Here is a 23,608-nt window from a genome sequence, read left to right as displayed (position 1 = left end):
TTTAACAGAAATCAGGTTTGTTTCCCCAGATCCTGCAAACAGAGGGTTGTGGAAGACATTTTTGTCTCAGACCTAGATTATGACAATGTTATCTATGCATAAATCGTAATTGTGTTAATCCTCAAGTCTCACCAGGAGATCTGGAACTTATCATTACTTGTTCTGGAGACTGACTTCAATATCTGGCAGTAAACGAGCAGCTCCACGGCAGCAAATGAGAACTGTGCCTCTAAAATCTAACCGATGGTTTGCAATGTAGCAGAGAGTGTTTTCTGATCTTTTATCTTTAAACACCCAGTTTCCCCAGCTATCTTTATTAAAGAAATCAAATGGTCAAAAGCAACTGCCGCACATAAAGGATGCTGATGTACAACCTTAACTCCCTTTCTTCTTGCCTGTCAACACACATGATGCTGTGGCATGTGGCCCAGCACCCACATTACCTGGCATCCTCGACCGTCCAATCTTGTCCGTGAGCAGTGCAGAGACAATGTTGCCTGGCATCGCAGCCAGGGTGGCCAGGAAACCGACAAAGTAGACCATGTCAGATGATGTCAGTGAGCAGGCAGCCCTCTTGGTTGTGCAGGAGAGTGCTGTTGACGAGCTTGCAGCCGATCAACCTATACTTGAAGAGATCTGGAGGGGAACAGTGCAGAGGATGGTGAGAGAGGGGGCAGAAAGGGAGCGACATTGAAGGGGTAGATTGGAAAACTCGTTGCCAGGGAGGGGAGAAAAATTGCTGACTGCTATGAATGGAATCTGCTATTAATGTTAAACAATTCAGTTTTGGACATTAATAAATCAGTCAAAGAGTGAATATTTTTAGTGAGTATCTTTTTAATTTAGAAAGTGAGGTTTTATTCAATAAAAGCCTCCAAACAGTTCAGGGGGTATGATCCCTTACCGAGAAGGCTTTATATGTGAAACACCCACGGGAAGTCTTAGGTTTGATTAAAAACAGCTTAACACCAGGAAAACAGCAAGGTAGAGTAGATGAGGGTGGATGAAATAGGAATTTCTACCAAAGCAACATAACAACTGAAAATGTCCTTTTTGTGAACACACACAAGAGGTGATTATTAACAAGAAACAATTCTGTGCTCTTATTTAAGGGCAATGCTTTTGCTAAAGAGGAATCCTGTGAATGTGTAATGAATGTGTGGCAATAATAGACTCTGAAAAACACAACAGTTTATTCTGAATTAAATACACCGTTTAAAGTAAATTATTTACACTTTTTGCACTGACTCATCTTAAAAAATATACATGTGAAACATTACTTGAATTTTTTTCAGGTTAGGTTGTTTTTTATTTATTTTTATTATAGCCTGCTCAAGAGTGTGAACTTTGTAACTTCCCTGGTCGTGGGTATAGCAGTTGCAATCCTTCCTGTGGTCCTGGAAAAACCAGCAGCAATTCTTGCTTGGGCTTGGGAAAAAAAACAAGTGTCATTCTTCTTTGGGTTCCGGGAAGAAGCAGCTGCAACATACCTGAAGAGTATATGAGAAGCTGTGATGATCCACCAACCCCGAATCTGAATCATAGCTACAGAAAGTGGATTTACAGTGGACCACAAAACCTTAGCTAGATTTAACATTTAACAGTTAGACTTAGATTTAATATTTAGAATTAGGTTTCATATTTAAATTTAACATTTAATATTTAGATTTAACATTTAACAGATCTAGATTTATCATTTAGATTTAGATTTTATATTTAGATTTAACATTTAACAATGAGATTTAGATTTAAAATTTCACATTTATATTTAACATTTAATATTTAGATTTAACATTTAACAGATCTAGATTTTACATTTAGATTTAGATTTAATATTTAGATGTAATATTTAACAATTAGATTTATTTTTAAAATTTCAAATTTAAATTTAATATTTAGATTTAACATTTAACAATTGTACTTAGACTTAACAGTTAATTTTTTATTTATTTATTTTTTTACATATAAACCTATTGTTAACAACACATATAACGTGTTGTTTTATATGAATTTCTCTGTCTCAAATGTGAGGAAAATTAGCTGCTTATTAAAAATCAGCCAGAACATTGTAACCACATAGTCAGGAGCCTTTAGTCCTCTGTACAGTTATTTACTTTTTTTTAATTTTACATTATTTTGTTGTACTTTTACAGTCATTTATTTAAATATAACCTATGCCTTAAATAAATAACAGGCTCTATGTGACTCTACAGTAACCTTACAATTTGGGGAGGTTTTGTAAATCTTTTAAGGATTTTAAAACCGTAATACATCTGTAGTATCCTACACCAATTTATTTGTAGTTTTTAGTAAGGCACACATTTTCTTTAAACGACACACAAAAGGCTTAAATCTAATTATTTGAATGATTTATTATAACTGGAACACCTGAAATCCGTTCGGAGAGTTCGCTGAGACTCAGACTGTATTTTTTTATTTATTTTTTATTTTATTTACTGGCGTCCTCTAGAGGATGAAACTTGCAAGCGCTGAACATTTATCGGAACTACAACTTCCAACGTGCAGTTTCCCCGGCAGTGCTTCCGCGTTGAAACGAGCGGTGGTACGCTGTAACCGTGGAATGACGGTGTGCTGCGGCAATGGACGGCGGAGCTGTGAAGGCGATCCTGTTTGACTTGGACAACACACTCATTGAAACAAGCCGGGCAGGTGGAGTGGCGATACGGAAGGTGACGCGTGGAAATGTTTCTCCTGCGGTATTTAAATAAAGAATTCCCAGCAGAGCTCTGCCCAACTTCAGTATGAACACAACATGCTAGCGGAGATGTCACGAAAATAGGCGCGCAGGCTGATGCATAGTATACACTGTTCATTTTAGTCTTTGATTAAATATGGGACCGTTTTGTTTAACAGGATCAGACGTACGGGAATTGGCCCAAACACGTATATTCACACACATTAACAAGTTGCTAAATGCCCACGTCCACCAAAATAAGTGTCCTCAGTGGTGCCTGCATGTGCCCAGGGCGACCTCTTGTGGTTCATTGTTCAATTAGATATAAAGGTGTTAATTAAACGAGTTTATTTGTTGTGTGTGACTTACAGACCAGTGAACTTCTGAGGACCACCCTGGGCCTCGATGACAGTGCCATCAGCAGCATTTGTGACAAGTTCAAGGAGAAGCTTTTCCATGAGACTTTTGACCCCGCCGCTGGCAGATCCATAGACGATGTCCGAGTGGGTCACTGGGAGGAGAGCATCCAGGAGGCTTTGGGCCGCGGTGCCACGCGCCCTCTGGCAGCTCAGTGCTACTCCCTGTGGAAGAACAGTCGCCTGGAGGCTCTCAGTCTGTCCCCCCAAATAAGCGGCCTCCTGAAACGACTGCGCAGCAGGTACAAGCTGCTGCTGCTGAGCAACGGGGAAGCTCAGACCCAGAGAGAGAAAGTGGAGGCAGTCGGATGTGAGGAGTTCTTTGACGCCATTGTGATCGGGGGAGAACATGCGGAGCAGAAACCGTTCCTCTCCATATTCACCTTGTGTTTCAACATGCTGGGGGTGGGGGCCCAGGACTGTGTTATGGTTGGAGACTCTATGGACACAGATATTCGAGGGGGCTTTAATGCCGGTGTACGGGCTACTGTCTGGATCAGCAGTGCAGGAGGTGCTGTGCCAGACGGTTCGGTGAAACCAGACTACACTATCCCTACTGTGTTAGATCTGCCACATATTCTGGCACAGCTGAATTAAGGACAACTGGTGACTGATGTTTAAAGATGAATGTCGTGATCTAAACTGAAATGTCCTTCAGCAGGGGTACTTTACTTGTGTTACTTGTTTTAAGCATTCTGTTAGGGATTTCATACATGTATAACATATTGTTATTTTTTAACTACATGAAGTCCATAGTAAAATCTGGTCAGCGCAGATGTGGGCACTCAGGTATCAACTATTTATTCACACAGTGGTAGAAAGTAACTAAATACATTTACTCAAGTACCGTCCTTACAGTCCTGGTTGAAATTATTGGTACCCCTGAATTTTAAGTACAGAATTCAGAATATCTTTAGAAGTAAGTGCAAATTAACCAATTTGTATCACCAAAATATGTTCATAAAACGTCCAAAGTTACTGAACAACAACAACGAAAATTATTTAATATGAATTCAAGAAGCTTCTAGATGGCTACAAGAAAGCTGTAGAGGCCGTCATTGCTGCCAAAGGTTCTGCAATCAAATATGAGTGAAGGGTGACAATAATTGTGTCTGGGGCTCATTTTGTGTTTGTATTATTTCACTAGTGTTGAAAAAAAATTTTTTTTTTTTTTGTTCAGTAACTTTGGAGATTTTATTTAAATATTTTGATCATACAAAAGTGGTTAATTTGCATTTATTTCTGAAGATATTCTAAATTCTGTAGTTAAAATTCAGGGGTGCCAATAATTTCAACAAGGACTGAAAATATAGTTTTGTGGTAATTTTACTTTACTTAAGCATTTCCATTTACTGCGTCTTTACACTTCTGCTGCACAACATTTAAGTCAAATATTGTTCTTTTTACTCCACTAGACAACTAGTAACTACTTACTCTTCAGATTAAGATTTTACATTTAAAAATGATCTCAAAATACAATGGATTGTTTCCCAACCATTTTAAATGCATTGTATACTGTAGTTAAAAATAGTTCCACCTCAAACAGCTACAACAGTAGATGCTACTTATCAACAATCTAATACTGTAATTTATAAATATATCAGTCGCGGGGGTCATTTCATTGCAAACCAAGCACTTTTTCTTTTGGTAGTTTAAGATGATATTAAGTCATTTTACTTGGGATTTTAAAACAGAACCTTTAATGGAGTATGCAGCTGGTACTTATAATGGATCTGAATACTTCTGCCAAATCATATGGTGTAGCACCGTAAGAATCGGCCAGCACATCATTTTTATTCAAACACTCAGAATGACTGTACAAAAGACCTTTGGATTATTTTTACACAACTCAACCGACCAGGTCGATATTTTCATTCCATCATATGCTGCTACTTGGTCATTTACTCAAGGTCTTGTCTAATAAAAGACTTTAGACAACAGAGGTAAATTTCTCAGGCATTTGGCTGTTCTTACACACATCATGGCTGTACAGTATATTTGTCCTCTGTAGCATGGTCAAGTCAAACAGCTTGACGAGATGGATTTTAACAACACAAACAACGAGCAGTTTCATAAGAAAGTGATTTGTACTTTGTCATATTTAAGAACTGTATCCTCCTGCAAAGTTCACTTAACGTCTAATTTAACTTTAATGTTCATTGCTGCGAGCTCGGCTACAAAGTAGCGGAAGACATAAGGAACAGACACTGAGTCAATAGAGTCACTTTTGCCGCACAGGGTGCACACAGTCTTACGGTGGCGCATGGACGACCAGTAGGGTGGTGGTTTCTCTAACAGAGGGGAGAGGAGACTACCACAGTCAACACACACCTGAGCTACTGATCGGTCCGAGCAGTTGAAGAGGCGATCATGGAGCAGGAAGGAGGAGCCGTGCGCCAGCAGGGCGTCTCGCTCCATCTCTCCAAAACGGATGCCTCCCTGGATGTTCCTCCCTCCCACTGGCTGCATGGTCACCTTGTCTCGCGCTCCTGTGGTCCTCACCTGAAATTTGTCAGAGACCATGTGACGAAGCCGCTGGTAGTAGACGACTCCAATGAAGATGTCGGCTTCTAGCTCCTGACCGCTCAGTCCACTGTAGAGCCGTTCCGTGCCATAGTAGTTGTAGCCACCAGCCCGGAGCATTTCACCAAAGTACTCCAGCGCAGAGTTCTCCTCAGAAAAGGTGAAGGGTGTGGCGTCGTGGCTCAGGCCGTGCAGGGCGCCAGACTTGCCGGCCATGCTCTCAATCAGCATCCCGATGGTCATGCGGGAGGGGAAGCCGTGGGGGTTGAACAGGATGTCGGGGGTCATGCCACTCTCTGTGAAGGGCATGTCCTCGGCCGGCCACAGGCGGCTCAGGATGCCCTTCTGACCATGGCGACTGGCAAACTTGTCTCCGATGGTGGGGTTTCGTGGCACTCGTATGGTGATGCAGATGCGTTTAAAATGGCCTGAGCCAGTGTCGTTGCTGCAGATCTTTATATTGTCAACTACACAGGCCTCTTGGCTCCTTGGAGGAAAAAAAGTGAAGAAACACAATACTGATTATAATTTGAAAAGTTTAGCTGCAAAAAGTAAGAGGCATTACCTTTACTGAGCTGATGAAAAAAAACATTACAGCACAAATTCTGACACTTACTTGTAGTAGTTGGTGAAGGTCTGGCCTGTGTTGAGGTTGATGTAGCTGTAGAAAGGGTCTCCATACTGAAGTGTTGATCCAATGTGAGGTAGTCCATCAGCATCCAGTTTTTCATTCAATATAGGATCACCTGGCTTGGTCCCAAACACCACGCTGTCCTCTCCCCTCACCTTGTCTGCCAGATCCACCAGCTCAGTCTTGTATATACTTCCATGGGCAAAGCCTCTCTCCCACGATGACTTGTTCACAATCTAAGAAGAGTGTGATAAGTGTGTCAGGATGTGACTATACTACTATTAGTTCTTTAGTTAGTGTATTAGTTCAGTAATCTATTTGGGAAAAACTACACTAACTGTTGTGTTTTACTTACCATTGCATCTTCCATGTCGTAGCCTGTGTAGGAAATGACAGCCACAATGGCGTTTGTGCCACTGGGGTAGTTGTCCAGGTTGTAGTGGTCATACATGTAGGGCCTGACCAGTGGGCTCTGTGGGGTCTGGAGCCGGTACAGCTTGTTATCTGAGCGATCCATGAATGAGTGCAGGGGGAAACCCATAGTCTGCTTACCTGCAGAGAGAACGAGTTCAATCTCTGACAAACACAATGGAAAATTTGAAATGTCTGAATCTACATAGCCTGTTCGTCTGTGTAGGTGCGTGGGGCCTCTAATGGTGGTCTCAGACTTACCCATCTGACACTGGTACATATTCCTAGGACTCTGGTTGTGGTCTGAGTAAGGGATGAAGTTAGCCACCACGCTCAGCATACTGTGAGGGAAAAGTTCCTGGTGTGTGGTCACTCCTGGCTTGATCTCATCCTCCAAGATGCCCACATTGATGTAAAGCTGCAACAAGATAGAAAAAGATGATTAAATAAGAATTCAGTTGTGTTCTTCAGATAAAGTTCTGATAACTGCCATTACATCTTTTTTAAATTGTAATTTACACTTACTTGTTCAAAGGTACCAATTAACTCTTCCTTTCCAAGAGCTAGATTGCATACAGGCCGCACCATACGACAGGGTGTTGTGAAGAGGAACAGGCCTGGGTACAGGCTGGCTTTGCCTGTTTTGGGAACCAGAACAATCTCAGTCCAGGGAGGGATCTTCTTCTCTCTCAGCACCTGAAGGTATCAAATGTCAGTTTTCTGCACATGCAAAACGCACAGTACGGTCGTTTAATATTTCACTATCATACCTTGAATCTGCGCAGTGAGTCAACCACAACTGGGGCTAATTCCGTCTCCAACCAGCCTACCACAGCTCCATCAAGGACCACAGGGTAGCAGTCTGCAAAGGCTTGACCAGGGGACCCATCCACTGGAGTAACACCTTAGGCACCGGAGACAGAAAAATAGTTTGTGTACAATGCAATTCAGTCCACTGATATGTCCTTTAAAACTTTTCAGAAAAAGTTCAAGGACACCTTACGGCCGTAAACAGAATTGTTGTCTGAAGTAAGAACTTACCAAGGGAACAGAGCAGAGCAGGCAGGGATGTTGTGGGCAAGGTCGGTGCCACAATCTCACAGCTGGCCGTCATGTGGTTCATTAGGCCACAAGGCTCTCCGTCCGGAGTGTGGACGGGACACAAGAAGCCCCAGGACTCTGGCAGCAGCTTACGAACAGAAGTGGTCCTCATCTTGGCGAACGCCGCTCCTCTGTGCACACAGCGGAAGTGGGACAGGTAGCGGATGAAGTTGAGCTTGTCAGCTACGACACAAAGGCCTGTGTTCTGCAGCATGCCAAGACCTGGGGTCAGATGGGAAAACCGCAGAAATGTAATAGATGAACTGCTTTTTTATAACATAAGTATTCATCCTCAACTCCTGTGACCATACCTGTCCTGGAGTTGAGGTTCCCAGTGGCCAGCAAATATTCAAAGGGTTTGGTCAAATCAGAGCCCATGTTGAATATCTTCATCATGTTTTCAGCGCTCCATCCTCCACTCAGTCTGCTGCCTCTCTTGTCAAAGGACAGCTTCACAGACACCAACCAGGCAGCCATTCTCTCCTATGATGATATTTTAGGGGTTAAATCACTAACAACTTGAGATCTATAAGAACATTTTAAATTGGTGTACCCAAAGTAAATTTGAGATATTTAAACAGAAATGTGTTGTTTTAATTTTATATGGAGCTATTTGCACTGAGATTCAAGTTCTACGTAAAAAAGGGACATCTTCTTCTTCAAAACAAAAGAAAGTTAGGTGCAAAAACGTGGATATAGTTGGGATTAGGTAAAAGTTATCAGTGCCAGTGCTCATTTAATGTTTGCTTTACCAAGTGCTATGTATTCTTCTGTTCAGCAGCAGAGGCTTAAAAAAAGGACAAATATTGCTCAGTGCCCATTCAGATGGGTGACTTAAAAAGCTTGCCTTCAGAAACATGAGGTAGAGCTGACCAGGAGTGAGCACTTCCTGACACATAATGCTGTCGGGGTTCTCCTCCATGCACTCCTGCTTGGCAAACGTGAAAAGCTTCCTTGTCATCAGACACAGCAGGTAGAACTTCTCCACGTCCGACTTCAGGTGGATACAGATGCACTCACTGATCAAAACAGAACACAACTCTTTTTACTAACCGTACCATAAAATACCAAACTTGAGTGTTGTTTCGGTAAGGTTGTACATTTAAAAGAAATCTCACATCCATTTGTCATAAAAACTTACTCTAGCAGGAAGTTGGCACACTGCTCGTTTGTGTACCACTCAGGAAGGCTCATTTTAACCCGAAAGCGCTCACCAAGGTAATCGAGCACCTTGCTGCGGGTGGTGCAGCCCTCCTCCATGACCATGCGCAGCATCTCTGACGCACAGCTCTTGTAGAAGGAATTGTCCTCGCGGCCCTTGATCAGTTCTTGGTAGATCTGGAAGTCTGGGAAGTCCACCAAGGCCTGGAGGACAGAAAGAAAATGGGCTGTTTTAATAAATCACATGGGTCAATCATAAGGAATTATAGCCTATATTTTTTTTTTCTTCTAAAATATTCTTTGATTTCTTTTCTTTGATTTTCATTAAAAATACACGCTGCAGAACTGTGCATTTCTAAAAATACATTAACACTGATTACTACCTTGAGTGCGAAGCCTAGAGGGAGGAAGAAGAGCTCTTTCTGATAGATGAAGTTCAGCATGACAGTCCCATTTTCCAGATAATGTAGGTTCAGGTTGATTGCTGTGTGCTCTTCCTTCACACAATGCATAGAAATGCCTGTGAGAAAAAAAAAAAAAGAGGATGACACCCATTTTAAAAAGATATACAGTTTTAATTGCTGAATCTAAACTATTATTACACTGCCACTAAAGCTGTGTTTTTGCACATTATCTGAAAGGTTATATTTACCATACTGAGTGTATCCCTGGCCTCTACTCTTCCACTTAGGTCTTGACATGGCAATAGGATAGTTCCTCCTCGGCATGATCAGCATTCGGATAACCTTCTCAATTCCATTCACAATGAAATAACCTCCCATTTCCTGTTAATATTTAAGAGAGTTTGCACTTTTTTTTTAATAAATATGGCCTAATATCATGGGTTTCTGTTTATCTTGCAGATGTTACAAATGGGTGACTTACCTCTGCTTCTTCATGGTGTTCGACGAGCGCCTTAGGGGACATACCATGGAGATTGCACAGCTTGGACTTCACCATGATGGGCACCTGACCCAGGGACTGTTTGATGATGCCTTTTGGAACGCCATTGATCGACCAGCTGACGTCTGCCTGAGAAGATACAAAATGTAACAAATTAAAGACATTGTAATTCTGTTATTCTGTCTCTCACATGTTGTTTGGATCCTTCACTGACCACTGCTTTAGTTTACCGCTCATCTGGGCTGAACTGACTGGCTGTGGCTGTCAGTTTACATGCGCTAAAGTACAAATCAGGTCATTGGTGAAATTAAAATTACACGGACAGTAAGAAAAAAAAAAATGTCACGAGGCTGTACATGAATCTCAGTCTTACCACCAGCTTTCCTTTATATGAGCATCTTCTTCCCCTGCACTCTGCTGGAAACACTCTCATTTCCCTGCAGATGCTCCCTTTGGCGACCATTGGGTTGTAGATAGCGGCTTCGACGAATGAAAGGCTGATCCTGTCGTTTTTTATTGTGAACTCCAAGGGGGGGATGGCCTGAGAAAGACATGTCACATCACGAAATACTGAGAAACCTCGACACACTTTGCAGAAGAAATAGCGACAGAAAGTCACCGGAAGCGACAAAGTTGAGTGAGAGCACAAAAAAAAATTAGTGGCGTTAGCTTGGTGTTAGCTTTCAGATTATTGACGGTAGTTACGTTAACCCAGCAAACCTTACGACGCACTCAACCAGGGTCACAGTTAGTGTGCAGCTTTTTGTTTTAAATTCTACAGAAGTTACAGAGTTTTGAGAATTACAGATAAGCTATGTACAACGTGTCCTAAATGGTTATTATATGTTAGCTTTCCAAAGGGCACGAATACACATAATTAGACAAATACTCGAAACAAACGTTAGAAACAAATACTCGAAACAAGCCGTTAAACACGGCTAAAAAGTATTATTTGTTCCCCTCGTACGTTAGGCTTGAAAGAATAACGTTAATTTCTATATTTAGTTTAGCTAGGGGTAATTTCAATTAACGTTAACATCTTTAACGACAAGGTTTTTCAGCGTTATAAAATGCTTAGCTGATACACTGTTTCCTTGTATTTCTCAAAAACATAGGTTATGTCTTTGTTAACTTTGTTTAAAAGTTATTAGAACTGACCTGCACAACGCGGCTGAGTCCGTCAGTGACAGCCTGGTCAAACGACTCGATGTGAGCTTTTGTCAAATCCTGGACAGCAGCATGTTGAGTCTCTTTCAGGACGCCAAATCCTCCCTGTGTCAGATTCTTTAGACTCGGACCTTTGGGTACATTACTCCACTTCGCTGAAAAGTCCATGCTTACACTCCCGGCTACACATACGCTTGTTTACCACATGTGTACGGTGACACAGGAAGTACAGCCCCCCCAGGAAGGAAAGTGTTCTTCTTCTTCCCTCTGAGATTTTGCGGCAGGTCGTATCTTTGTTGGTGAGTCACTGCCATCTCGTGGTGTTAGTTATTTCATTCAATGTACAGTTCTCCAGTAAGCCTTATTAGTCCATCATGTCCCATCTGTGCCATTTATATTCTGCATATTCTGCATTTTAAAATGATTGATATTGTTCCGGTTGGATGGCCAAAATAAGCCAATGGTGAGCTGCAACTGGGATCTGTGGCACTCAAAGACCCAAGCTGGAGGGCAGAGCTGCAGGTGTGTGTGAGGAACTGCAAGTAGAGTCCAGGGCTGGAACTGGTTGGTAGAGGCTCAAGGCTATGGCTGCCAGGAGCCAGCTGGGTGAAGGCTAGGGAACTTGGCTCGGGCTGCAGCTGTCTGCCTCAGTTTGCGGTTGGAGGTGACAGTTGCAGGTTGCTGGCAGAGCAACATTCAGAGAGTACTGGAGGTGTGTGTGTGTGTGTGTGAGGGGGGTCAGTCGGGGCCCAGCAGTAAACATTTGCCCCCGGGGCCTCCAAACAGATTAAACCATGACTGCGTGGGCTTTATACAGATCTTACTCTGTGAAAAAGATCTAAGTGTAAATGATGAACCTGAAAGAAAATGAGCAAAGTGGATATCAGTGTCATAGTACAACATTTTGTGAAAAATGTGTTTTTGTGTCTTTCCAAGAGTCAGATGAGAAGATGACTCATTTTGATCTTTCATCTCTGTGTCCAATACAGTCTGGGATATGTTTACCCTGAAATATATACATGACAGAAGCTTGATAATTGTACTATTTTTTTATTCTAGCAATATTGTTTCTGATAAAGACAAATGTTCATGCAAGATTTTGGATAAAACATCACTTAACATAAGCACAGCACAGACATCGATCTGGATATGATACTTGCTTTTAGATCCCATTGGCCAGTTGATGCGATAATGTCCAGATTATAGTAACTACAAAACATTTTACAGCAGGAATTTGCTCTTTGGTAAAGATGAGGAAATCCCAGAACAATATGAAACATGAGAAAAACATGAGAAAATGAGTCAGATGTGCAAAAAAAGAGGAAATGACATCGTTGAATTCAAAAGAGGTCTAATAATGAATGAAGCAAAGTCACTTCAGAACAAACAAACAAATGAAGGTGCATTTAAATACTGGAGGTCCATTGCTTTTTTATCAATATGCAATTCCCTCTAAGGCACCCATCCCTTTGATGGAAAGACATTTCCCGATAAATTTAATGTAAAAAATACTGAGTTTGCTTTTGAAATTCCCAAAACCAGCTATCAAACACTTAATGCATTTACCAATCATGAACTAAATACCCATTTTCTACTTACATGAATATCTTTCCAAACTGTCTAACATCATTTCAGCTACAGCAGGGTTCTGTAATGGATTCATGGTTTCTGTATGTTCTTAGGTTACTGGGAATAATCTTACAACAAACCAGTTTCTTTAAAAGAACAAAGTTTTCATTTTGTCCATTTGACCTGCCCTGTAACTCTCCCATATTTCTGACCTTCGGCCACTCATATATCCTTCATTCTTCAGAGTCATCTTGTAAACACAAATACACAGTGATTAAAAACATAAATAAATGCTCTGATGATGTCCCTTAACTCATGTTACTCAAAGCACAGGAAGCAAAGCCTCACACATTTCAATAGAGGTTAAAAGAGAGGAGCAGCAGGGATTCTAACATTAAAGATTATTGACTTATTCTGTGTTTGAAATGAGCCCCTGGAAACACGACAGCGGATTTTCAAAAATCAACTACAGGCCGTGCAGCTGTCACAAATTTTGTGCTAACTGAAAGTTTCTTAGCTAAGGAAGAACTAAACACTCCTTTCTAACAAACAGTAACCTAAAATAGATCTGACACAAGTCATCTTGGGCAGTTACACCTCAGGTCTCAGCTATTCACAAAGAGATTTAGTGAAAATAAAAGTAAAAAACTAAAACTAAAAACTAAACTAAAATATTTTAATGACCCCATGAAACATAAAAAACATGACATTCAACTCTGATAAAAAATGAAGATAAAAAAAATTATAGTTTAGAAAGCGAGTCAGACAGAAACTGAATAAGAAGCAGTGACTTGATGAAGACCTGTCTGTATACTGAGACTTTTCTTTGGCCATGAAACAAATGACACAGTATATTTACGTGACCAGAGTAGGAAGCATGATGTATGGTTGTATGTATTTTGGTCTCCATCAGCTCTTCTATAAACAAATGTTTAGAAATGTCAAGTCTGTTTTGTTTCATGGGGTCTTGATTTTAATAATCAATAACACACTTTGTACAATCTACTCTACTTTCAACAGTTTAAAAATGTAATCCACACACTTGTTGACAACACTTGACAATTTCTGTCTATCTTCTCATAAGTCAGAAACAGAACACAGACATTAGGGCAGCTCTTTACAAACTGGGGCAAAAGGTGCCGTTTATGAGGATGTATACAACTACATGCTTTCACACAAACATGCGCTTTTCAAATGACAAATAAAACATCGAAGTGTCTTCAGATGAACTAAATTTGGTAACGAATTTGTTGAGAACTGAATAATGGCAGCTCCTCTCTGCCATAGAGAGGTCAGAGGATAGGAACACATCGGCAGAGCTTGTTGAGACGGATGTAAACCTGGGTTTTTGAGCGAAGAGACCATCTCCCTGCTCACTTATTCCACCCTGCTGCCCTCAGTGTAAATAATGTGTAGTGTCCACATGGTCAGGTTAGAGGAATGTTGTTGTTCAAGGAGCTCATCAAACATATTAGGTTAGTGTATTAGCTAATATTAGGGAGTCATAAGTTTATTCATATCGGTCCCTGTAGCCTGTTGATCACTGTTAGCATTCCTCATTCCAACGACTGGATACAGATGGCTGCAGGTAAACTATAAAAAGTGATTAAAAAAAATAAAAAAAAGTGTCTGATGAGAAAATAAGTACTTCCCTAAGATCTCCAATATCAAAGAATCTGTTTTATGCTAACTCTTGCGGACGGATCATGACTGCATTGACTTTATTGAGCAACAGCGCAAAGGCTTACAGAACAAGTACGAGTCACGATAACAGAGCAAGCTAACTGGCAGTCTTTTTAAGGGAGTGTGGCTGGAAATGTAAGGCACTACAGTCTGACTTGGAGCATCCTTCAGACCTCCATTTATCTGCTTAGAGGGAGAACCTGATGGTGGTGGAACTGAGATGGAAGGGCATCTGTCCTCATTCAGAAACTCCCACAAAGTGTGGTCGATCAATTCACCAGCATCCTCACATTCATGATATGCATAATGAGGAGAGCAGAGATCATTTCTGCAGTTTCAGCGATTCCCATAAAAAGAAAGACTCCCTCCAGGCGCGGCAGGCAAGGTTCAATTAAAGGCTCGGCGTGCTGGCATGTGCTACTTCTCAGGTGTAGTTTAAGAGTGAAGACAGAGCATGAGGAAGCTTGTAGTTTGGAGGAGATGCGGAGAATATTTGTGTGTGAGCTTAAAGTCGAGTGAAAGGGCCCACATGAAGAGGGGCTCTCAGTTTTGGAGAGGAGCAGGAGTTGGTGCTGAACGTGGAGGATGGGGAGGAGGAATAAGGAGAGGAGGAAGCAGATGAGGAGTCACTGCTGCTGTTCAGGGTGAAGACACTGGAAATGGCCACATCCACAATACCTTGACATAGCTCTGGATACAGTTTCCTGGAGGTGGAAAGGATAATACAAGTGTTAATTTGTTCACTTGTGAGACTTTACATTAGTAAAGTTCGTTACAGAGTCAAAACTCCAAAAATCAAAATTTATGAGGAAAAACACTCAAATGCTTCACTTTAAAAACAATGGAAACATTTTCAAAAGTTTTCCTATTTCGGACTCTGATCCTCCATAACAAACATATTGCACCTAATATTCAAAGCTTGTTTTCCACATATTGTAAACAGAAGCCAAAAAAGTCCTGCAGGAATCTATGTGAACAGCAGACAGAGAGCTATAACATTTCTAAATAGGAAAAAAAAAAAAAAAAAAACAGCGGTCAAGACAGGTCAAACTGACTGAGATGTCGAGAAAAAAACATTTTGACATGAGTGATCTGTTGTTACTGACTGTGCACAGGCTGGAGCTCCATTGATCTCTATGAGCCACACTTTGAAGCTCTCATCCACCATGAAATCAAATCCAAAGAGCTGGAAGCTCTGGTAGGACAGGTGCTTGGTGCTGATTGCCGGCTCAATACACGTCAGACAGCTCCTGTGAAACCAGACAGAAAAATAATTTCCAACCATCTGACAGCCAACACCTTCATGCCCTGTGCAAACACATGACACAATTCATAGGAACATTTCAGGGATTAAGTAATTGCTGACATTTACTGCTATTGGAAAGGAAATGCACCATAAGGCCTCCCAGCATGCACTGTGGCAGAGGAATATATCATTGTTAACATCATTTTACTTGTGTTATTGTGCTGTTTCCGGTGTTACACTGATCTGTATCATTTTCTGCAGTGTTGTCCATATTACTTTTTTTACAGGGATCTGATGACATGATGCTACAATGAATTTTGGTCCAACAATGAGTCACATTCAGAGCTTTCCATATGCGTTGGCTGCCAGCCAGACAGCCGACTACTCATTTAAGTCTCAGTAGTAGAGTTTGAAGAATGTCTCCAACCACACAAATAAGCTAGTTTTTGTGTTTGGGATACAGCATAAGACGGATATGTCTATTTAAAAAAAACACTATGTGTTTCAGTTTTCAATGTGATGTGATAGCTAAGGTATTCTTAGCAAAACAAGGACTTACTTTATGATCTGCTTGATCTGAGGTAATATGGTGGTCTCCAGGGTGACATTGTGAGTGTTCAGCAGGTACAGCCTGAACTCATCAAAGAACATCTCGTTCCCCTCCTCATATCGTCCATAGTTCTGGGAGTGCTCCTTCTGGATGCAGTGGTTGGTCAGGTGGCTGGTCATGTCTTGGAGGTCGGAGCTGTTGTAGGGCTCGGAGGAAGTCCGCAGCACACCCTCCCGGTATAAATAGATGTTGTAATGATGGTCCACTAGCACCCAGCTCCTAGCAAAAGCATGACATAAACCATAATAGCCTCAGTTACAAACAGATTAGCACATTCTCTGTGGGTTTGCGTTATACATAAAACACTTGCCTAATGTCAAACTTCCGATGTCCTGGCTCCAGAAGTAAAGGTTTTTCCAGATACTTCTGAATGACATGAACTTGTCCCTGATTGTCAATGTACTCCAGCAGCTGATTAGCATCATGGGATATCAAAATACCAGCACCTGTTGCAATTAAAACAAATATGTTAAGCTGCCACTAATGCTATCTACCACATCCTCAATTTGAAAGTGTACAAAATACAAGAAATACATTACATAAAAGGGGGTTTAATCAATGAGAAATTGTTGCCTTTTAGCAGCTCAGGAAGAATTTGTAATGATTCAAGAAAATATATAAACTAAGAAGACGCTGAAGGGGAAAAAGTCTAACTAAGTCTTACTTGTATCTTGGATTTATACCAATGAAACGTGAATAACAGATATTACCTTTAGCTCCAGCAGAAGACTTGGCTATCCACACTGTACCCTCCCCACTTTCTTTTTTAGAGTGATAAGAGGCCAAGAAAACTTCCCGCTCATCTGTCTTGGGATTGTTCTTCAGATGGCTAACGCCATTTGTAGCTGGAGCAACAGGGGTGTTGAGGTTAGTGGGATAGATGATGTAGGATTCGGGGAACCAGTTACAGGAGTCAGACAGCTCTGGGCTGGTCTTTATTAGCCTAGAAGTAGAGAAGGGAAAATCGTCAGCAAATGTACTCCCCTTTGAATAACTTTCTTCTACGGGCATTAGTAACGTGAATGATGGCAAGACAAAAGATATGGATTTTTCTTTTAACAAGGTAGATACACACTTGACCAAGGACGCCTTTCTGCAAAGCTTGTCTGCTCCTCTGTAGTAATTCACCAGCTGCACCAGTCCTGGTTCATGACCTGGAAAGTCCAAGTAAGGTCATTTCAAAATATATTCAGATACCAACATGTGTAAACACGGGGCCTGGACTGCACATCTAAATAATGGACACAATCTTTCCACTGGACATTGGAGCGAGCATCGCTGCACAGTCACAGCAGCTGTTTCATCCTGAGTGGGTGGACCTGAGATATAGCAAACACATACAGACTTTTCATATGATGTCAGCATCACATGAAATAAGGAATATAACATTATTTACCTAGACGTCCAAAGGGCAGTCTGTTCCGTTCACCAAGCATTAAGTTGAATCTAGGATTGTCTCTTTTCAGCCTCTTCCACTGTCCAGTTGAAAGGAGGATTTTGGAAACTTCTGCATAAACAGTGCTGTTGTCGTCACGGGTAACAAAGGTGTACACGGGGGTATTCATAATGCCACTTTGACTGCGAGGGGTTAGAATATGATAAAAACGACGGAATGTGTAAATAACTTAGCTGTCTAGCTAGTTGTTAGGCTCCCTGTTTGGAACTGCTGCAGAGACACTGTTGAGGGTTATCTCCTCTGTCCGTGCCATGATGATGAGTCAGTCATATCCAGTCCACACTTCCCAGTTAACTTACACTGGTGCTCTGAAACTCTGAAATTCAGCAATTTGAGGCTAACATGCATTTGTATAAAAGAGCATTACATATGAAGAACAGCAATTTCATGTTGCTCAGCAGACAGGGTTCCTTCAGTGTCCCCAGACAAGGGTGCGACTGACTGCTGCTACCGGCTCCTGGGGCTGGTCCCGTCTGGATTAATTTACATCGCGTCTCCGGTTCAGCTACAGCTAACGGACGGTAATGACTGTAACTGTGGACAGCTATCTAGGAACTTTTCAGATATCCCTCCTCAAAAACAAATACTTTAATGAGTAATAGTGGGAAACGTTAACTTACTAGCTCGCTAGCTACCCAATATTACAAACGCAGCCAATTTTTCCACCGACGGCGTGTGCTGTGAAGCTCAGCGGCCGCTGTCATCCACTGTCGACAGCACAAATATAAAACTCTGCGGTTGTGGTTAGTGCAGTTTTCGCGTACACTGCTATCACAGGTAGATGATATTTAACTGTTTTTTATCCATGATAAAAGTAATAAACACAACTTTCAATGTGAATTATGCGCAAGTGTAATTACTTCAAAAATAATTTATGTCGGAATTTAGTGCTCTTTTGAATTTCAACAACATGCGCACTACATTTCCCGCAATGCAACGCGCTAAAGCGACTATTTAATCATTATGGTTGTTTAGCGTGTTGTTACCACAAGATGGCGTCATAGACCTCACTACAAGTTAGCAGTTAGGACCCGAAAGAAAATACTTTTTAATCTCATGAAAGAGGTTCTTACACAGGGGATCACTCCTACTTAGTTTCTAATTAATTATAAATAATAAAAAAAGCTTTACATCGAATATAAAGCAGTTTAATAACACATTAACAGAAAGACACGGATCTCTGGGCGAACCTGGAGGATAAATGGAACACTCCCTAGTTGTGACAAGTTTTGGGTCTCGTTCCGATATTTTTAAGAACGTTAGTAGCTTTAGCTGTGTTCTTTATTGTTCTCATCTTTTTTAATCTTAAGTCTACATTTGTCATTATAATAGAGATAAAGTTAGATCAGCTTTTGGCCGGGTTTCTACATTGGGTGAAAGCGGTGCTGAGAGACTAATTTAGGTTTTCGAAGAACGAATTGGAACTTGACAGGAAGTTGTACTGTTGAGGAAGAAGCAGGTGGCGGGAAGAGCTAAACCGCGAGCTGAAGTGCAGTAACTGTGTTAACTCTATAAAAGTCGTGTTTGTAGCACCTATTTATTTTTGGCATAATATCAAGAAAGATAAGAAGATATCACTAATAGTAAGTGACGTCCCTTATCCTCAGTATTGTGGCCTGTTTATGTGGTGCGGGATATTTTAAGTGAACAACTAACAAATGCAAGTGGGTCCCGTCCATAGGCTGTTTATCACGGCATGTAATGGAGACTAAGTTTCTCTGTCAATCGAACGAATGATAACATAAAGTTAGAGGACACTGCAGCATCTTTGCTAGTGAAGGTGCCTCTAGTACAGCTGCACATCCATATAATATAACTTTTAGCCTAGTTTCACTTAGAAGGGTTCCGCCATGTTCCACCACACATTCAGCTCATTAGTCATAAAAAGCATTGCTTAGCCTCTGAAAACAACTATGTGTCTTCCAAGAATGCAAGGTAATAAAATAAAACTTTTTCTGCCTTGGTTTTTACGGAGGTCATGTATTTTTAATAACTTATGTCCCCTCTCCTTCACCAGGCTGGAGCAGGCCAGGCATGAGTGGCGCACACCTGGACGAATGGCAGAGGAGGTCCTTTGACATTTCATCTGGCAACTGTACACCTGAACAGACGGCTGATGCCTACCGGGCTCACATCCTCTCCATTCAGTATGCATGGGCAAGCTCCCAGATCTCTCAGGCCGGCATGGCCAGCCTGCTCAGGACCTACTCGGAGCGCTACGCAGCAGTGCTGGACTCAGATGACCCCTGCAAAGGGCTTAACAACTATGCAGAGAGCGCTCTGCATCTGGCCCGCAGTCAGAGGAACTACAGCGACAAATGGGAGTCGTCCTTGACCACGGAGAGTGTGCTGGAGCTGCCCTGCGTGCAGAAAATGATTCAGGCAGAGACAGGTGGGGGACGCGCCCTTGTGGCACCAGCAGATGCTAACATATCTGTGGGACAAGAGAGCAGAGGCAGCTCCCTGTCCGCTCCCTTTACCGGAGTCAGGTCTGAGGCTGCATTGTTGAAACCTATAGGACCACCACAGCCTAAAACAGAGGTTAACAACAGTGCCAGTAATCCTGCTAGTATTTCTGCAGAGAGACCAAGAGGCTCTGAGGGATTCTCAGTTAATCCAAACTCATTCTCCCGACCTTCAGCCCGACCACAGTCTGTGTTTAGTTATCCCTCCTCAGCTCTTCCACAGGGAAACCCTAGCCCTGCAAGTGGCACACAAAACTGCCAATCCTCCTTCTTCTCCACCTCCAATCCATCGAAACGGAAGAATTTTTACAACCCAGATGGTGGGGATGTTGGTCGGGGGCCACATGGAGGTCAAGGAGCCGCTGACCCACGAGCTGGAGGCAACTTCAAAACGGCTCGTGAGCAGTTCATCGTTGACCAACAGAAAAAGCATTCCCATCAGCCCCAGAGAGGCCAGATCCCTGGAATGGCAGCAAGTGTGAAAAAATCTTTGGGTGCTAACAGGCCTCGAGGTACATTTTCTAAATTTGTGTCACCTATTCCACGACAGGAGGAGGAAGAAGGTGGGGCGAGCCATAGTTCCAGTCAGGAGCCTCAGATCCTCGATGAGCGTCTGAAAAACTTTGAGCCAAAGATAATTGAGCTGATCATGAGCGAGATCATGGACCACGGGCCTCCTGTGGCCTGGGATGACATAGCAGGTCTGGAGTTTGCCAAGACCACCATAAAGGAGATCGTGGTTTGGCCAATGCTGCGACCTGACATTTTTACTGGCCTCCGTGGTCCGCCCAAAGGCATCCTGTTGTTTGGACCCCCAGGAACTGGAAAAACTCTGATAGGAAAATGTATTGCTTGTCAGTCAGGCGCCACCTTCTTTAGCATCAGCGCCTCATCGCTCACTTCCAAGTGGGTGGGTGAAGGAGAAAAAATGGTGCGAGCCCTGTTTGCCATTGCCCGCTGCCACCAGCCCGCTGTCATTTTCATTGATGAAATTGACTCACTGTTGTCCCAGAGGACAGATGGGGAGCACGACTCATCACGTAGGATAAAGACAGAGTTCTTGGTTCAGCTGGATGGGGCAGCCACCGCAGCTGAGGACCGCATCCTGGTGGTGGGCGCCACCAATCGGCCTCAGGAGATAGACGAGGCTGCCCGTCGACGCCTGGCAAAGAGGTTGTACATCCCCCTGCCTGAAGCAGCCGCCCGGTGGCAGATTGTAACTAACCTCATGGCTCGAGAGAGGAACCAGCTGAGAGAGCACGAGCTGGAGAGCGTGGTAACAGCTACCGAGGGCTTCTCCGGCGCCGATATGACTCAGCTTTGTCGAGAGGCAGCACTCGGGCCCATCCGCAGCATCCAGCTCAATGACATCGCCACTATCACGGCAGATCAGGTGCGACCAATCCTCTACAGCGACTTCCAGGACGCCCTGAAGACAGTACGACCCAGTGTCTCATCAAAAGATTTGGAGCTGTATGAAGAGTGGAATAAGACTTTTGGATGTGGCCGTTAAACTTGGCAGCTACTTGGCTGAAAAATTCAGCTCTGGAAAATTCAAAAGCTGTAGAATATTTTCTGCTTTGCACATAAAGCACATAGAGGGCGTGGACAACATAGCAGGAGCACCTTACACTATGGCTTCACAGAGAGAGTTTTCTAAATCCAGGGATTCAGTTGCATTAAATTGAGCAGGTGTTGCTGTTAATTTGTCCACCCCCTCTGTGTCCCACAGTTGATTTAGTTAATCTCTTTACAACCAGTCCTGTTTTTATTTTTTATTTTTTTAGTTTGTGATCCATGAACCTTTACTCTTCACATTTGGGCTGTTGTCAGTTGAAAGAAAAACATAACCAAAAGTTCACAGCAGAGCGATGTGTTATCATAATTCTCGAAAATGTCTGAAATGACTCATAAACTTTTTAAAGTATTCACAGTAAACTCTGTGGTGATAGAATGAGAGACTTTTCTGTACGGAGAAATTGCTCTGTAGATTGTTCCCAGCAATTTATATTAGGTATTCACATTATTTTAAGAATTTTGCAATAGTCAGACTGTGTGGCTTAGATATTAATGTTATTGTTGCACCATGTTATGTACATGAACTGTGCTCCAGATAAAACATTGATCTCCGTTTATATTCCCGTATAGCAGTTATCATCACTTACGCCAAGACTTAACTTTTGTCACTATTTTAGTTTGTCACAATTTTGTAAATGTAATTAATTGATTGCTTTCCTAATGAAATAAAACTTTGCTGACTACCTCAAATCTCCATGAGTTTGTTAATGTCTCAGACTCAGTTCAAACAAAACAATAGTAAGTTTGTCTCCAGTGGATTGTGCTATTCTCCACTTGTTCCTCCTTCCCATTTAATCCAAAGAGGGCGGTGTGATCACCCTGTTAAGAGCTTTATTTGCACATCTCTATAACATTTAGTCGTAGGTCTCATAGTCCTGAAATGTTCCTGAGGCTGGCTGTGCTAATCGTGTCCCTGGAAGTTGGGCAACACAAGAGTATCCTGGCTCTCGTGCAAACCTTCCTGTTCGTGATTAAGACAGCAGTGGACTCAACAGGAAAATCTCTTGCTGCAATACATCCCTTTTATTAGACAATAAGCGTGAGCTCCATAATTTTAGTACTGATTCTGATCCACAGGGTTTGTGGTTGGTGCAGAAGTGTACATGTCCAACTATCTGTCCTGTTCATTTCTGAGCCACTTGCTCTCCTCCACACAGCAGAAACTATTGCCAAGTGGTGGTTCTGGTCAATAGAGATTTTTAACAATGTTGATGTTTTTCGAGTTGAATGCCTCACTGGTCATACATACACTATTACTGAAGAGGACGATTATAGATTGTGCACACATGAAATGAAATTCTCATGTAAATTTCATGAAACAATCTTTGAAAATCTGGAAGACCATGAAAAAAGACTTTCATTTATTTTTCATCTTTTTGTCAAGTCCCTAATAAATATTTCATACGTGTGTGGTTGGCCACTGTATTGCAACTTTGTTGAATTAGCCAGCAGTGAAAGTAGTCACACAACCCCCCAGTGGGTGTCTCCGAACACGGGGGACTCCTCACAGCTGGACTGGGACAGATGCACAGAATTCCTCTGGTGCTGGCGGGATCCATAGAATCCATAGAGTATAGACTGAAAACTGTGCCATATGGCGTAAGCTTGTGGCTCAGTTCGACCCTGGCTGTGCAACGGCGGTTACATCTGGGGTTGTGGGGTCACAAACACACACATTACACAGTACATTCACTGAAAAAAAAAACAAAAAAAAACTGCCTATATGCTTCTTATTCAAATTTGGAATGCTGACATTGGAAATTGAGGTGCACGTGTCATGAGACTCGGAGTATCTAACTAACCTGGAGATGGTGATGATTTATTGGAACTGCTCTATGTTTCCTGCTTTGAGTATTGTGAGTTGTTCAAGGAGTTCAGGTAGAGACACTGGTGGAAGAAGTACTCGGAACCTTTGCTTGAGCAGAAGTATGTGTGAAACAACGTAAAAACACCCAGTTACAAATAAAAGTCCTGTATTATAAATTTTATTTGG

General features: G+C 42.1%; 4 protein-coding genes and 1 pseudogene across 9 annotated transcripts; 2 read left to right on the top strand and 3 right to left on the bottom strand.

The window, feature by feature from the left end:
* LOC120796722 overlaps positions 1 to 691 on the bottom strand; it is a 34,367-nt pseudogene extending 33,676 nt beyond the window's left edge.
* Positions 692 to 2,531: 1,840 nt separating this feature from the next.
* LOC120796511 (N-acetylneuraminic acid phosphatase) lies at positions 2,532 to 4,296 on the top strand. Of its 2 annotated transcripts, none has more exons than XM_040139460.1 (2): positions 2,532 to 2,690; positions 3,067 to 4,296. In XM_040139460.1, exons 1-2 carry the CDS (start codon positions 2,601 to 2,603, stop codon positions 3,706 to 3,708), a joined length of 732 nt encoding a protein of 243 aa, XP_039995394.1. In that variant the 5' UTR covers positions 2,532 to 2,600; the 3' UTR covers positions 3,709 to 4,296. The 2 variants fall into 2 exon arrangements, with proteins under 2 accessions (XP_039995394.1, XP_039995393.1); XM_040139459.1 differs by having other exon boundaries at positions 2,532 to 2,717.
* Positions 4,297 to 5,238: 942 nt separating this feature from the next.
* polr1b (RNA polymerase I subunit B) lies at positions 5,239 to 11,176 on the bottom strand. The gene is made up of 15 exons (XM_040139844.1): positions 11,000 to 11,176; positions 10,215 to 10,382; positions 9,824 to 9,970; positions 9,591 to 9,723; positions 9,322 to 9,458; positions 8,919 to 9,142; positions 8,625 to 8,796; positions 8,089 to 8,260; positions 7,718 to 7,999; positions 7,447 to 7,580; positions 7,202 to 7,372; positions 6,938 to 7,094; positions 6,621 to 6,817; positions 6,251 to 6,501; positions 5,239 to 6,121 (listed from the first exon to the last, which is right to left on the bottom strand). Exons 1-15 carry the CDS (start codon positions 11,174 to 11,176, stop codon positions 5,239 to 5,241), a joined length of 3,405 nt encoding a protein of 1,134 aa, XP_039995778.1.
* Positions 11,177 to 12,056: 880 nt separating this feature from the next.
* ttl (tubulin tyrosine ligase) lies at positions 12,057 to 18,484 on the bottom strand. Of its 2 annotated transcripts, none has more exons than XM_040139146.1 (8): positions 18,193 to 18,484; positions 17,513 to 17,888; positions 17,192 to 17,270; positions 16,827 to 17,059; positions 16,427 to 16,562; positions 16,066 to 16,335; positions 15,367 to 15,510; positions 12,057 to 14,964 (listed from the first exon to the last, which is right to left on the bottom strand). In XM_040139146.1, exons 2-8 carry the CDS (start codon positions 17,679 to 17,681, stop codon positions 14,766 to 14,768), a joined length of 1,230 nt encoding a protein of 409 aa, XP_039995080.1. In that variant the 5' UTR covers positions 17,682 to 17,888; positions 18,193 to 18,484; the 3' UTR covers positions 12,057 to 14,765. The 2 variants fall into 2 exon arrangements, with proteins under 2 accessions (XP_039995080.1, XP_039995081.1); XM_040139147.1 differs by having other exon boundaries at positions 17,513 to 17,694.
* fignl1 (fidgetin-like 1) lies at positions 17,044 to 22,293 on the top strand. Of its 4 annotated transcripts, none has more exons than XM_040139145.1 (2): positions 17,044 to 17,179; positions 19,590 to 22,293. In XM_040139145.1, exon 2 carries the CDS (start codon positions 19,607 to 19,609, stop codon positions 21,548 to 21,550), a length of 1,944 nt encoding a protein of 647 aa, XP_039995079.1. In that variant the 5' UTR covers positions 17,044 to 17,179; positions 19,590 to 19,606; the 3' UTR covers positions 21,551 to 22,293. The 4 variants fall into 4 exon arrangements, with proteins under 4 accessions (XP_039995079.1, XP_039995078.1, XP_039995077.1 ...); XM_040139144.1 differs by lacking the exon at positions 17,044 to 17,179 and adding an exon at positions 17,989 to 18,093; XM_040139143.1 differs by lacking the exon at positions 17,044 to 17,179 and adding an exon at positions 18,812 to 19,155.
* The last annotated feature ends 1,315 nt before the right edge of the window (positions 22,294 to 23,608 follow it).

Source organism: Xiphias gladius, chromosome 11 (genome assembly GCF_016859285.1).
Source record: "Xiphias gladius isolate SHS-SW01 ecotype Sanya breed wild chromosome 11, ASM1685928v1, whole genome shotgun sequence".
Classification (NCBI taxonomy): domain Eukaryota; kingdom Metazoa; phylum Chordata; class Actinopteri; order Istiophoriformes; family Xiphiidae; genus Xiphias; species Xiphias gladius.
The sequence above is the reverse complement of the archived record's forward strand: the minus strand, read 5'-3'. Positions and strand labels throughout refer to the sequence as shown.